At 42.1% G+C, this 14,651-nt stretch overlaps 1 protein-coding gene across 2 annotated transcripts; it reads right to left on the reverse strand.

Moving 5' to 3' along the window:
• Window positions 1–5,779: 5,779 nt before the first annotated feature.
• On the reverse strand, window positions 5,780–14,500 carry slc25a3a (solute carrier family 25 member 3a). Of its 2 annotated transcripts, none has more exons than XM_020608292.1 (8): window positions 14,390–14,500; window positions 13,708–13,879; window positions 12,768–12,892; window positions 11,022–11,201; window positions 9,896–10,077; window positions 8,250–8,422; window positions 6,843–6,953; window positions 5,780–6,198 (listed from the first exon to the last, which is right to left on the reverse strand). In XM_020608292.1, the coding sequence occupies exons 2-8, from the start codon at window positions 13,847–13,849 to the stop codon at window positions 6,038–6,040; spliced, it is 1,074 nt and encodes a 357-aa protein (XP_020463948.1). In that variant the 5' UTR covers window positions 13,850–13,879; window positions 14,390–14,500; the 3' UTR covers window positions 5,780–6,037. The 2 variants fall into 2 exon arrangements, with proteins under 2 accessions (XP_020463948.1, XP_020463947.1); XM_020608291.1 differs by lacking the exon at window positions 12,768–12,892 and adding an exon at window positions 11,679–11,803 and having other exon boundaries at window positions 14,390–14,499.
• Window positions 14,501–14,651: the final 151 nt, after the last annotated feature.

The following is a 14,651-nucleotide window of genomic DNA, read 5'->3' on the forward strand; positions in this document are numbered from 1 at the left end:
TGAATGAGTTGTGAGACTGGAGGGTGTCTCTGAGAATGTCTTATATATTGTGGCTGCAGTGGCCGGTGTACACAGACTCCATGCTGGGGAGACATGAGGTGATGATTATTCTTGCAGTTATGACTGGAGTAGCAGACACAATAAGAGCAGAAACCCACCTTCCTGTGTCTCACATTTTTTTACTAAACAGTCAGATGAACTTTGGACAGTTCACAATCTAAAAGTCAAGCTCCGGTGTAATGCTACTATTTCAGTTTCTTCGATGCAGTCACTTGTTGTTTTCCTCAACAATCATACTTTGCACCCGTCAGCTGACTGTCTGAGGACTGCATTCAGCATTTGTTTGATTAAGCACATAAAAACATCAATTTAATCAATAATCACTGATCAGTAGCATTGTTTTCCATAACTTGGGTCCCCACTCTAAACTGAAAATAAAGAAGCCAAAGGAAAGGATGGAAAGGACTTAGCACTCCTCACACACACCCCTAACCTTTCTCCATGACCTTTAACCTTTACATTCTTCCTCATGTTATTCCCAAACCAATTAATATATTTCTTTATTTTTTTATTTTTGCCACCTGAACCTGTATCCAATCAGACAGTTGCCTTTTCTTCTAAGGTCACTCTGCACTGGCCAAAGTTTTTTTTTTATTCTTTGCCTGTGGTCACATTTTGTGCTTAATTGTAATCCTTAATGTGCTACAACTCTCCAAAAGCTCCCACCATCCAGAACCAAAAAAGCCAATATTGGTCTGAGATAAGATAAACTGAACTATAAGTCTAAGCCAAGTTTGGTATAAGCTACCTGTCCGCATATTTGCCAGTCTTTGGCTTTTCTTCGCATGTGAGCCATAAAAACTGAATGTGCCTTGGTATTGATGCTGCAAGTCTGTAGAACTCTACTGTGTTTGCCTTCTTTTGTTTGCTTGTTTTTATGCAAACAGCCAGATAGGCATTATATTTCAACCACTTCAAGTGACTGCCTGTGTGCATTTTACCAGCAAGGTCACCAGCAGTGTGAATGTACACACTGGGTGTAACACATTAGAATCAGGTCAGGATTATACAAGCTGCTGCACATATGCTCAGTTACTGAGTACAACAAGCCTCGGGCAGTCAGCTATTACTGTAAATATAGAAGTGAAATGAACTGTGTGTACCAGTGTTTTCACTTAACTGACCTGAAGAGGTAACATTAAAGCCTCTGCCCAATCAGGACAGAGCCAGCTCCCAGGCAGCAGGAGCCACCAGTCATAAAGCAGTGGGTGCATAAAAGTATTTTAGATAGTCAGGGATAAAGTCTGAAACAATTCCTTCACTAAACCTAACTAAGCTAAATTAAGGTCAGAGAGTCTCTAGCTTAGCTTTTGTCTCATGAGACAGAAAGTGTGATTCAGAGCTTTGCAAATACATCCCACTTGACTTTTAGCACAATCAGCTGTTGTTGCTTCATTTTCTAAAACCAATTTTTGCAATCTAAGATTGCTTAAAAATTAAAAGCATTGTAGCAAGAGCTTCACACACTTTGGCTTAGGGACAGATGTAATACAATAGAGGAAGCATGTCCTTGTGATGCCTCTGTTCAGTCTGGTATCCAGCTGGCTTTTCCAGTAAGCCCCGCCCTGCTCAAAGCAATTTCCTTGTTCTGCTGTAGAGTTGGTTCCTCCCTTTGCAAATTTCTCAGAGCAAGTCAAGCCAGGCCCCCCTTGTTCATGTGACCAGAAAGATCAACTCCTATTTTTGCATGACCTCCAAATGTCAGCAAAAGCCTGTGAGGACAATGGCTTGACACGTGAATGCACAAAGGAATGCTTTCACACATGCGCCGGCACCACTGCCCTTGTGTTGAATCCTTCTGTAACAGGCAGATCTCACACTGAGGCAGTCAGGGTCTCTTCTGTTTTGTTTGGTCAAAGAAAAAGACCTCAAAAGTACTGAGTCCTTTTGTATGTCTCAACTGAGATCATGTAAAAGTCAGTCCAAATAACATTTAAATGTCAAAATCTTTGTTTTGCTTCGCTCCTTTGACACAGCTGGATTACCACCTGGTTAACTTCTCTGGGGCCCCAGACCCCCAGAAGCCCTAAAATACCAATGTCCACTGCAGAACACTTGGATTCGATAATGACTAATTGCAAATCTGCTTGAAATTTGGACCAATAAAGTGCAATGTCAATTATGGCAGGGGTGGCATTATAGTACTGTAGTGCTGACTGGCAGAGAGGCCTTAGCTCTGGTCTGTGTTACAGGTGTAACAGGGCTGAGCATCTTTTTTACAAAAACCATGAGCCCTGTGCTTTGATTCTGTTTTTCTAAAATGATATAAAACATGTAATCTATTTAGTATTTCCTGAATATCTGATTGCTGTTTGCCAAAAAAAAGGATGTTTTGGCCATTAGTGAGACAGATAACCTGTCAGACTTAAGGAGGAGTCAAGGGTTTGGTTTGTCTGAAATTAACTAGCTCATACCAAATTTTGTCTGAACAAGTCTAAAGGCAAACATGTTTATTGCTGCTTGGAATGAAAAGCCTGCTGTCTATGAATCTGCTCTCTTTGTTACTCTAAAGGCCTCAGGCAGCAGTAACTCAGCAGCCTTGACATACTGGTGTTTTTGGAAAATCAGGTGAGTTCCCTCTCACTAACTGGTGTTTTGTTGAGTTGGACCCATGACACCAAGAAGGCTCAATAGCGTGTTCCAGCGTCCCAGAGCCACTCTCCTCTAACTGCACCCAGCACACTCCTCAGTATCTGTTCTAGCTTGATAATCTATCAAACCAGCCAGTCAGGCTGTTAGTAAACAATAGCTAGGCCACTTGTTGCTGGCCTAGCTACCAAACATTTTAAATAACCCAGCAAAACTTCTTCTGCTACCTTTTATAATCACCCAGCATCCACTAGCAGGTGGATACCCAAATCAAAACCGGCCGGACCCATTAGAACCTGAGGGTTCAGTTTGGGTTCAGCCATGTAGGTCAAACCCGCGGCTAAACAGGTGTAATTGCACTTTGAAATATTTCACTTGTAAATGAATCCGATGATAAGAGGCACCTTCACCTGTTCTGGTTTAGTTACGATGAAAACGTCAGACAAAATCTGAGTCCTGAGCTAAATCTCAGAATTCTGACTTTTTAAAAAGCCAGTTTGCAAGTCAGAAAATACTGTAAAGCTCTGATACAGTGACAGGGCTGATGTGCTCTGCATATGATCACCAACATACATTTATGGCCAGTGGCACCAAGGAATTCCATCATTTTTGACCTGGCTATTTGTTTATTATTAGCTTATTTTTTTGGTTGTGCTTTAGTAAAGAAAATGCAATAATAATGCTATTAATTTTATTTTAAGTAGCCTTAATAGCAAATAAGTATATTGTCAGGGCCCAACCATTAGAGGAACATGTAGCTGAAAACAATCTGAGTGCAGTAAAGATTTCCATGTCATCATGACTGCAACACCCTGCAAAATAGAGCTTGTTTTAGAAAATCATTCAGCCTTAGAAGCGAGCAAAAATCCTGTTGAAAACACATTAAATTTGGAGGTTCATGGGGGTCACTGATGTATAATATCTCACTCCGCCTGTCTGGACTTGACACACTTTTGTGTTGGACAGGGTAATGAAGGTTGAAACCTAACGGCCCCTGATGGAGCCCACAGCTGTTTCCATCAGCAGTCAGATCTGCTGCACACGGTTCACTAAAACACACCGCGTCTACTCTTCAAGCTGTGTGGAAGTCAGCAGCAAGAGCAATGTTAACAGGGGAACAGACAGGCTGTCGGGGCTGCACAGAGCCAATATGGAATATGAAATCACTGGACTACTCATATTTACAGCTTATCACTCTGTGGAAATGACTACTGTGATGAAACCAGAAAGAAGAATGCGCACAACGGAGCTCTGGGAAACCTCTTTATCTCTCACTGTGTTGATGTTTTATTCAGTGAAACAAGAGTGACATTATGAACTCACAAACAGGAAACGCGTAAATGGACTCCATTTCCCATGACCCCTTGCAACCTCATCCTGTCACTAGGCCACAAACACGTACAGAGATACATCCATGTTCCAACAGAGGACAGCACTATTGTTACAAAGTGTAAAAACAGCCAATTTCATGAGCAAACAAATGGATTCTAATGACGCCAATGGTGTGTGCAGGTGTGGGGGCCTCCAGAACCCCCAGGCCCATTAAATGATGCAGATCTCACTGTGCAGCAGCTAAATCTGCTCACCTTCCCTCTCTTCCACTTCACATGCGCATTAGCCGTTTCTAACTCTGTTTGAAACTAGCAGTGTTTTTACAATGCCCCTGTTTCTCTACTAAATTTCACCAAGGGCATCTGAACCACCAGCATCCTGAGGAAGTGGTGGCAGAATACAACACAAGCTGGGTGGTGCAGCAGGTATGTGTTAATCATAAACAGCGAACGCTGAAGTTTGTTCAGTTTGGTTTTGTCTTCCATAAGTCTAGTCTCTCCCTTAGTCTCTCCTTGGACGAGAAGACGTCATGTCTAGGAGAGTCCTCAAACTTAATCTGTAATATTTTTTCTGCCATTACTTTTTTTGTCATAAATTTGACAAACATATCCTTATAAGAATCAGGGTTTTGCAGATGCAGCCCAACAGTAGGTATACTGGGTTACATTAGCCTCAAGCAGCTACAGTAGTAAAATGCTGCTTACAGGTGAAGGTGTCGGTGCTAATCCTACTGCATACATGTACCCAAAATTAAAATCAGTATATTCAGTACTTTTAAATGTACTTGAAGTACATTTTTTGATAGTGATTCTCTACTTTGTGCACATAAAAATTACAAATTTGAATACACAGCTTTACTTCCAACACACTTGCTATTTTTGCTGAATACTCTTTGCATCCTTGGTCTACTCAACTTATTTGAAGTCATTTGTCCAATAAGCAGTAAATAGTGTAGTAAGGATGCCCTCTAGTGGTGGAAAACAACCTGTGAGGACCTAGAGATAAACCTACTTGGATCCAAAAAGTACAAATCAATCCCAGAACAGCAAAAGGACCGTATGAAGACACTGGTAGCAAAATATCTTTAGCCACAGTAAAACGAGTCCTATATCAATTTAACCTCTTGTTCTGATGGAAAGTTGAGAACATACCACCATGAACTCCAAGACAAGAAGCTTTGTCTTGAAACCAGAGTTCAAAATAAGTGTCCAACCATTGATCATGTAACAGATTACTGCCCCTCAGCAAAACACTGGCTGAACAAGACCAGCTATTAAGACAAAGCCAGGGACATTTACTGGAAGCACGGTCATCAGTAAGCCAGCAAATCCAAGTCAGACTAGTTTTTAAACCCAAGACTATTTCAGTTAGCTGTGGCAGTACTACGCAGGCCTTTCTCTCAGTGTCAATTATATTACACTACTGAGCTACAGGTGGCTCCAACACAGACCAATACACAGACCACTGTACCAACTAAGGTGGCCAGCCAGGTTTCAAATCAGCTCTGCAAGTGTCAGTATGAAAAACACTGATGACTTTAACATCAAGGACGCACCTGTGTTTTGATAACAGATTTTGTTTCCAAAACATTTCCACAAGGAACATTTAAAACAGACACCTTATTCTGTGTCATGTATTGTTGGTGGGAAGTACAAAACATTTTCTGTTCTATTAAATGATAGCTTCAACTCAACAGATTTGGAGGTCAGTGAGCAAATGGCCAACTGAAGGCTACTTAAATTAATCTATTAAAACTTGAGTATAGGGGTAATATGGTTTAAAAGAAAACTGACAGATGTTTTCCAGGGATTTCAAGCCCTTTATTAGAATGTCCACATCATCTAATAAAGAGGAACTGATAAAACCAGACACATTTCTACAGGGGAATACTTTGTCTAACCCTTGGTAAGCCAAGAGCAACAGGTCCATCTTCTCTCCTTTTAAATATACATGAGTAGTAGTAGTAGTAGCAGCTCTGTGGGAGCCGAGGACAAATATAGAAAACCGCTGTGCACCGTGGAAGTTGTGGGGTTCAGATGTGTCAGCTCTGAGCAGTTTACTCTGTGAGGCCAAGCTTCTTCTTCAGGGACTCTGGCATCTCAGGGGGAGGGGGGCGGGGCAGGCGGAAGTAGACCTTGACAGAGTCATAAATGAACCACTGCAGGGCGGTCAGAGTACCAATCATGATGATACGGGCAACCAGGCCCTTCCACACACCTGCACAGGAGACACACAGAACAGATTCAGACACTTGACTGCACAATAAACATGGCTCACTCTGCTGCACAGGGCTGCAAGCTCTTCTCCATTTCTGCATAATGCTACAAGCTCAGTAAGTGCTTTTAAAGTGTCCCGCATTTTATTCATTCATGTCAGTGTTAAGACACATGGCATAAAAGTAGCAGTGTCACAATAAGGAGCTGGACAACAAATGAGGTTTTGCTAATGATGTAAAAACAAAGAACCAATCCTTGACAGTTGCTTCAAAATGACCGTGTCAACATTAAAACTTTCAAAGTCAAAGATTCTAACTGATCCCGTTAGTTACAGCAACAACATACCACAGCTTCTCTCCTTCAGCGAGAGAAAATTCCAGCCAGATTCATGTCTGTCCCCCAGGCTTACAGCACTGGGAGCTCCCTGTCTGTAGCTGACAGGATTGCCAGTGATGCAGGTGGGCTGAGGGACAGGTAGACTGATCTCACACGCCAATGACTCAAGCACCTCTGACTGTACAGCCAGGAAGCTGCTGAGGAGGCCTGCTCAGAGCACAGCGCCCTCCAGAGGTGGATCTAAGGAGCGTGTTGATCAGAGCCTAATATTACACGTTACCCTTATTGTGGACTACTGCTGATACAGACCTTTGGGTCCAAGCTTCTTGAGGACCTGCAAAGCAGTGCTGCCCTTTTCCTTGTTCAGCACGGATACCACAGAGTCAGCAGGGTGGGATACGATGGCACAGAACACACCAGCTGCACACAGACAGAGAAGTGCAGATCAGCTGGAAGGGCTTCACCAAAACATTAGATACCAGTTCAAAAGGAATGAGGCATCATTATTGCAATTAGAAAACAAACATTACTGCCAATACACAGATACATTAGTAATGCATATATTTACTAGTATTGCAAAATTTTTTCAAAAACTGATTTCATAACATTACAACTTTACCAAATTTGGGGGGTTTTCCAGGCTTTAATTAGCACCAGGTTTTATATATTTTACACCCCGTTATCTCCTCTCTACAAATAGCTTCACTCCATTCTTAAAAGCGTTTAAAGAAACCATGGCATGCTTTCCTTGTTTAACTTCTCTACAATGTTACAATGGTGAATCATCATCTTAGACGTGACCTAAAGCTCATAAAATGAGGTGTACGCATGTTCTCGTATTTCTATGCAGAGGCAACTTGGGTTTATACATGTCTTGCAAACTCTAAAGTATGAGATTTTTTTTTTCCCTAACAAAATTAAGTATTGCATGATAGTTTAAGGAACTCTTTCAAGGGGAATTAAATCCAGACCGTTGCGTATTTATGTGAGCTTGCCTGTAATCCATCAGTGCCCCCACCATAACGGCAAATGTTATATTTCCTTGTCCGTTATGTATATTTTCAATAAAGCTTGTTTAAAATAAATACACACCTTTGCCACTGTAATAGCATAATTTTTCGGCTGTGCCTGGTTTTGTGGATATATTTTATTTCCTGCTGCACTGTGACGAGGGGATGTGGAGAAAAATACAGGGCCTGAGATTACTGCACGTCTGGGAATGACCCTGTACTGGGACCAGCGTTTTTACTTGGCTGGGTCTAACCTACAAGCAGCCGGCCTGTGAAGCCCCCCCACGGTGGTGAACGATCAGCATGACATTAGAAAGACTTTGTAAGGCTGGTGAAGTTACTATGTCTGCATTATGCCAGTTAAAATACGGGGTTTCTCAGTTACCCACTTTTTTTTAGTGTGTCAAATCTCTTTTCATTGGTACATATACCATTGTTTACCCAGCTATGAGGAGAAATTCAAGTTAATGCTATTGCAGTTTGTTGTGCTGTCCACTTGTGACAACGGGAATTGTGCCATGTTTAGAAATTATCCTATTGTTTTTAGGAGGAGGTTCTCCATTATCATTCTGAAATAATTAGACTATTTGGAGTTATGATGGGTGCCAAACTAATCAGGAGGTACCCAAGACTAAACATTAAATGGCTAGAAATGAGCATGCCATGGGCACATAAACCTAAATTCCAAAGACACTCCAGTACTCACCGATGTAACCTGCCACGAAGGTGACAACCAGTTGTTCACCTTTGCTGCACTCACTGCGGGGCTTGGGAACAACATACTTGTAGAGCATTTCCAGCGTACGCTCGAAGCAAGCAAACTTCATCATAGTGTAGGGGATCTGTCTCATCCACAAGGGCACCACACCCTTATAGAACCTGGAGTTGCAGAAGAAAAAAAAGAAACCAAAGATGTAACCTCAAAGAGGCATCAAGTGTTGTAGATCATCTAATCATCAGTTAAACTAGGTAAAATATGCATTTGTAAAAATGAGAAAACCATAGAGGTCCACTAGGAGACTGTTTATTTTACCTGTAGACACCTTAGTGGACTAATGCATTTTAAGCTTGAGGTTCTGTTTAAACAGCAAAAATAGAGGAAATGCTTAAAATTACTATGATATGTATTTCTGATTTATCTCCATCATCCTGTGGTCCTCTAAGCTGGCCCAATACTACAGAATAACTGGCCCAGGTTCTCCCTTCCCAATAATAGTGGGGGAGTTCCACCTCTAGGCCGCTCGGAAGGGATTATCGGACCAAATGATCCTATAGTGTGAGGTACATACATACATACATACATACATACACGCATGCATGTGAGGGCCTCCAATCTTGAATCGCAAGGTCGTAAATATCAAGCATGCTTGATATTTACGACCTGGAATCCTGTAGTGTGGGGGCAACAGCAATTGAATCCTGATCAGATAACAGCCAATGACATTAAGCTGGCAGGGAAGCCCAAAGCTTTAAGAAAACCAAAGCGGATGAAACAAGGCATTGGCAGAAACAGTGGAGAAGCAGGGATCCTGACACTTGATGTCTGTGTGCAGCAGGCATCTAGTTTTGCTTGCAGGTGCCTTAGCCAACTACAGTGGCTTGCCAACTTACTTCCAGAATAGATGAAGAGGGAAGTTGATGACTAAAATGACTGAGATAAGTTGGCTGTTAGAATGTTAGCAAGCCACTCCTGCTCTTCCTGCTGTCTCACATTTATCCTCTTAAAAAAGTTATGTTTTGTTCAGCACCTTTTAAAAACTGTACCTCTAGGTACTTTGCCTTGTTGGTAGTGCATCCTAACACACAGCAGCTTTTAGACATTTTTCAGGTTTTTGTAAAGACACCAAAGTGTCAAAGAGGCACCTTCACTGAATGGAGTGAGAGGATTCGTTCCTCCCTGGTGCGGGTGTGGCCTAAATGCGCTATGTGTGTATATTCAGGGTTTCACAACATCAAATGGTGTCACCAAATATGATTAGACTGTAATCAGGATCAATTGTTTATCCAGCCCAAGTGAAAAAGTAACATTTTTCAGAGCTTTGTCTCTGTACAGTAACAGTGTGAAGAATATCCGTCCCTCAGGCTTACAGCACTGGGAGCTCCCTGTCTGTAGCTGACAGGATTGCCAGTGATGCAGGTGGGCTGAGGGACAGGTAGACTGATCTCACACGCCAATGACTCAAGCACCTCTGACTGTACAGCCAGGAAGCTGCTGAGGAGCCCTGCTCAGAGCACAGCACCCTCCAGAGGTGGATCTAAGGAGCATGCTGTCATCACAATGTTATTTTTATCAATTCTCACAATCACTAAGGCAGCCACATTAAATAACTTTCTGACTGGACTGTCACTTACGCCCACAGCCCCTCCTCTGCATACATCTTAGGGGCACACTGTCTGAGGGTGTTGGCATAGCCTGGCTGGGTCTGGATGCGAACTTTGACAGCCTCCATGGGAGACAGGGCAATGTCAGCAAAGAACTCTGCGCTGGCCGAGGCAGCCAGGTACAGTGATGTCCTCCACAGGTAGGCATTCTCCTGTTGGGTGAGACCACACAACAAACAACAAGATGGATTAGGTGATGGAGATGTATGCCAGCTCCGGTTCCCATACGTCATTCAACAACAGGAAGCTTAAAAACACTAATAAATTAATGCTCAGAATGGAATGGACATTAACAAACATTAGCCACTCATGCTGGATGCAGTGGTCTGATCTTCTCACTCTGTGTCCTACATGTGAAACATGTTTAAACTAGACATCATATTTGGATGACAAACATGTACACTAAGAAATCCATATAAAAAGCAGCGGATGCACTAGCAAGGAGCAACCCTTTGTTTTTGGTGCTGTCCTAATAAATGAACCCTTTGTTATTTTTCATTGTCATTAGTAGCTAAAGCTCATTTTAAATTTATGGTAATAAAGTAAACAGAGTAGAACCAGGTGAAGCAACATAACTGCATTTCAATTACTGTAACCTAGAGAAAATATATCCAGGTGAGCCCAGCTGACCTGATTAACAGACAAGTAATAACAGCTTAAGTAGTAGCAGGTTAAGAAACTAACACAGACTGATGTCCGAGGTGCCTGATGAACACCTTTACAGACATCTAACCAACATATTGTATATGTATCTGGTAAATGGTCTTATACTTGTATAGTGTTTTTGTATGCGTTGCAGCACGCTCAAAGCGCTTTTACACTATTTGCAATCCTAAATCAGTGATATTCACTGGTCTGAAATTTGGTGTCCTGCTCAAGGACACTGCGACACGTGGACTGGAAAAGCCAGGAATCGAACCGTCAACCTTTCAGTTAGGAGACGACCTGCTCCACAGCTGCTCATTGCTATACACTAAAAATGTGGAGACAACTTCATTCCCTTGCTTTTTCTAAGCCCGACTGCTCATCAGCGAAAACGGTGACACTAAATATAGCCGACAGATAAGAACATGCATTCAGTGCTGTCAGAACTCACCTCTCCCAGCAGGTTGCCGTAGAAGATCTTGAACACCTCGTAGAAGCCGAACTTGCACAATCCCTGCATGGAATAGCCGATGAAGGTGGGGGCCCAGCCCTTTGCCAAGCCTCTGACACCATCTTCCCTCACTGTCACAGCAAAACCATTCCCAATGCTCTTGAACTTATCTGGGTTCACCTGAAGAGGGGAAACACTACAGTAAAAATTTATGTCAGTACACAATGGACAGCTCTAGGATCTCACATTAATACACTACAGTGGAACATAAAGCCACCTTTTGGCTAGCCTTTCATCTACATTTCAAACTGTTAAGTTGCCACTTTGGGGGGAAAAAAAACAAAAAACTAAAATCAAAGTCAGTGATAGAATTCAGCCACATCAAACTGTTGATTAAAAAGACTTTCTGCAGCTGCTGGTGTGTTTAGCTAATTTTACACTTTCAAGTGCTGTGCTCAACTTCCAGACTACTGCAAAACATGACAACTGAGGAACCTGAGCTTTAAGACAACTAGGTTATTGGTTTCCACTAATGAAACAGGCTCTTTTCTATCACACTAATCATATTTGAACCTATTCATAAAATGTACAGTTCACCAAGAGGCTCAGGGAGCTGCTGGCTACTCTGCTAGTGTGAGGTTCAGCTTCCATACAAACCTGCAGACGGCACTTGACAAGGTCGAGCGGCACCACTGCTGTGTGTGTAATGCCGCAGCTCAGGATACCCCCAAACCCACACAGGGCATAGTACTTTAAGGAGCCATACTCGCAGCTGACACCCTCTGTAGTAGAAGGGATGGGACACACAACATGCATGCAACATGCAGGGTCACATGCAACATTTGGACAAAAATCAAAACCAAAACAGAGCCACATAATGGAGGAGTTGTCACTGCAGGAGCAGAAGAAGAAAAAAAAAAAAAAAAAACTTCCAGCCTGAAATCAGTGCCAGTCTCTCTCCATTATGGATGGCTCTGCCACAAACATGCCACCATTTATGAGGCTCATGTATCAAAGAGTTTTCACAGATTTCAACATGAACTTTCAGGAACCACAATGGTGTTTTGCCAGATACACATTCACTACAAACAATTACTGCTCATACTCTTTAAAAGCATATTACAAGTTGGTAGATTTGTTTCCTACCTAGCACACAGCCACTGGTTTTCATTCATCTCAGTAAACCATGTATTTTAACCTAGAGCAAGCTTTTCTATACTTTTATAATGCAACACTTCACCAATGACTGCCTAGAAGATAGAAGCGCACTCTAAAAACTGGAGTATGATTGCAACATTTTAGTTTAAAAGGTTAAAGTTTACATGGTTTGTAGTTAAGTGGATAAAAAAAAAAAAGCAAAACATCAGTGTGGTCCTACAAATTTATCAAATAATAAACTTTGAAATGATTTAGCAACCATTAAGGCATAATTTATGAAACCACATGACCCACCATCCTCATTACCATAATGCCTGCCTTTATGGTCCTTTTGACTTTCTACTAGACTTATCCATGGTGAGGCAGGTAGAAATGATTAAACACTGGTGCAGAATCATGCAGCCATGTTATGATCACTCCAAAACATTAGGATCATGGGAATGAATGCAAAATGACAAAAATAACTTCATTACGGCAGAGCTGGTACCATGCAAACTGGTGCATTTAAAGCAAACAAAAACACGGTCACGGTTGGGTGAGACGTCGGTTTCAAAAAAATATATACATCACTAAGCCGTGGAGACAGACCTGCAATCTGCATTTGACCAGATCGAGGGGAACGACTGCTGTGTGTGTGGTGCCACAGCTAATAATCCCACCAAAGCCACACAGGGCGAAATACTTCTGAGAGCCGTACTCACAACTGTCTCCCTCTGAAGAAACACAGGTGAGACTGTAAGAACAGGGCATCTCTGAACTTTAAAATGACACTTTCTTTGGGTCTTTAACTCTGAGCTTAAAGAGTGGATAATAAAACATTATCCATGCCTTCAATCCAACTAGATGCCTGACAAGTCAAGACTTTTGAAAACCACCATTATGGTCATCAACTTCTTGTGCTGTTAGGATAAAGACATAAATGCAAGGGACAAATAATGAAAAAGCCTGTCCTTAGGATTGTGAAGAAGCTCACGACTTATGTTGAGATACAGTGAGCACTGAAATCCAGACAGATACCTTGTCTGGGCTAAAGGGCAGAATTTGACATTGGTTGACACTAGAAAATTGTTAGCATTACTGCTGTAAGAAAGTAATTGAGTACCATTTTAACAATATATCAAAACTTTCAAGGCAGTTTGTTCTTAGACACACAAAAAAAAATCACAGTATTTTATTACTTATCAGTCACTAATACAGTTTCATTCAGCTTAAATCCACTATTTTAATTCAAGTGCGACAGACTACATACAGTTTGCTGCAGTGCAAAGTCAAGATACCACTTTGTCCTTCCTTGTCCTCCAAGGGCGGCTTGTATGCAGACAAGGCCTAATAGCCAATCGCCCCCACAAGCACATTCCTATTATTCAAAACTATCAAAATGTTTGATAGGTAACTTTAATCGCGTACACTGTACTTAAAAAAATAATGTTAACACTTGAAATACATGGAAGCTGGCGCCAAGGTTGGCAGAATACGGTCAACTAAGCTAATGCAGCTAACACTAGCCCCGTAGCCGAGTTAACCTTACCTTCTGCGACGGCAGCTGCTGCAAATCTGCGGGTGCTCTGTCCATGAAGGCTCTGATGGGGTTCTTCCACTTTCTGGAGCGTGAATAGCGGAGCGCTGAACAGGTTAGCCCGAGCAAGCTGTGTCAAAGAGCTCGGGTACATATTGGATTCCTGTCTGCTGGCGGAGCTGTGCTGCAGTGATCAATAGGTTAATGTTAGCTGTGTGTTAGCTCAACCTAACTGGCAGCTTTGACTATCCAACTCCCTTCGACTTAAAACACATAACGAGACCCGAACTGTGTCATGTGCCGGTTAGCCTAGTTTGACGTCTGGGGAGCACAACAGGAAACACTTAGTGTACTGAATAAGCACAAATTACTAGAATAATGTTAAATCATGTAACGTCCATGCATCTCCCAGGACAACCGTTAGCCATTTGAAAATCCCAGTTTAAAATGTACAACCTGTCTGTCAGCATTTCTATAGCATTCCCCTTGTTCTTTGGTCCTGTCGTAGCTGATGCTAAAGCGCTAAGCTAATTTGACCGCTCCGAGATGGAAGTTCTTTTCTTAACAAAAGCATTGTAAATTCGCCTAAACATAACGGCTAACAATGGTCACAGCTGTGCAGAAATATATCCGTTACAAAAGACCCCCAGTGTAATAATTCATATGCCCCGTTTTAATAAATGATAATACTCACGCTCGATGTATCTTAAGATGGCGCCTCCGCTTCCCTATAACCCGGTGCTCATAAAGGCCGAATGACATCGCGGCAAATCGATTTGTCCTTTACTGACGCCATCAAAAAAAAACCTGGGCGTGTACTTACGTTTCTCTGTCCTATAAAGAAACAGTTCGAACTGCCAATCAACATCTGTGGACCAATCACAAATTGCCCCTGAAGGCGGTGCTTGTAGGCACTTCACTGAATTCTTCGTAGTAGAATTTATTTCCAGTAGTAG

Source organism: Monopterus albus, unplaced genomic scaffold, assembly GCF_001952655.1.
Source record: "Monopterus albus unplaced genomic scaffold, M_albus_1.0 scaffold92.1, whole genome shotgun sequence".
Lineage (NCBI taxonomy): Eukaryota > Metazoa > Chordata > Actinopteri > Synbranchiformes > Synbranchidae > Monopterus > Monopterus albus.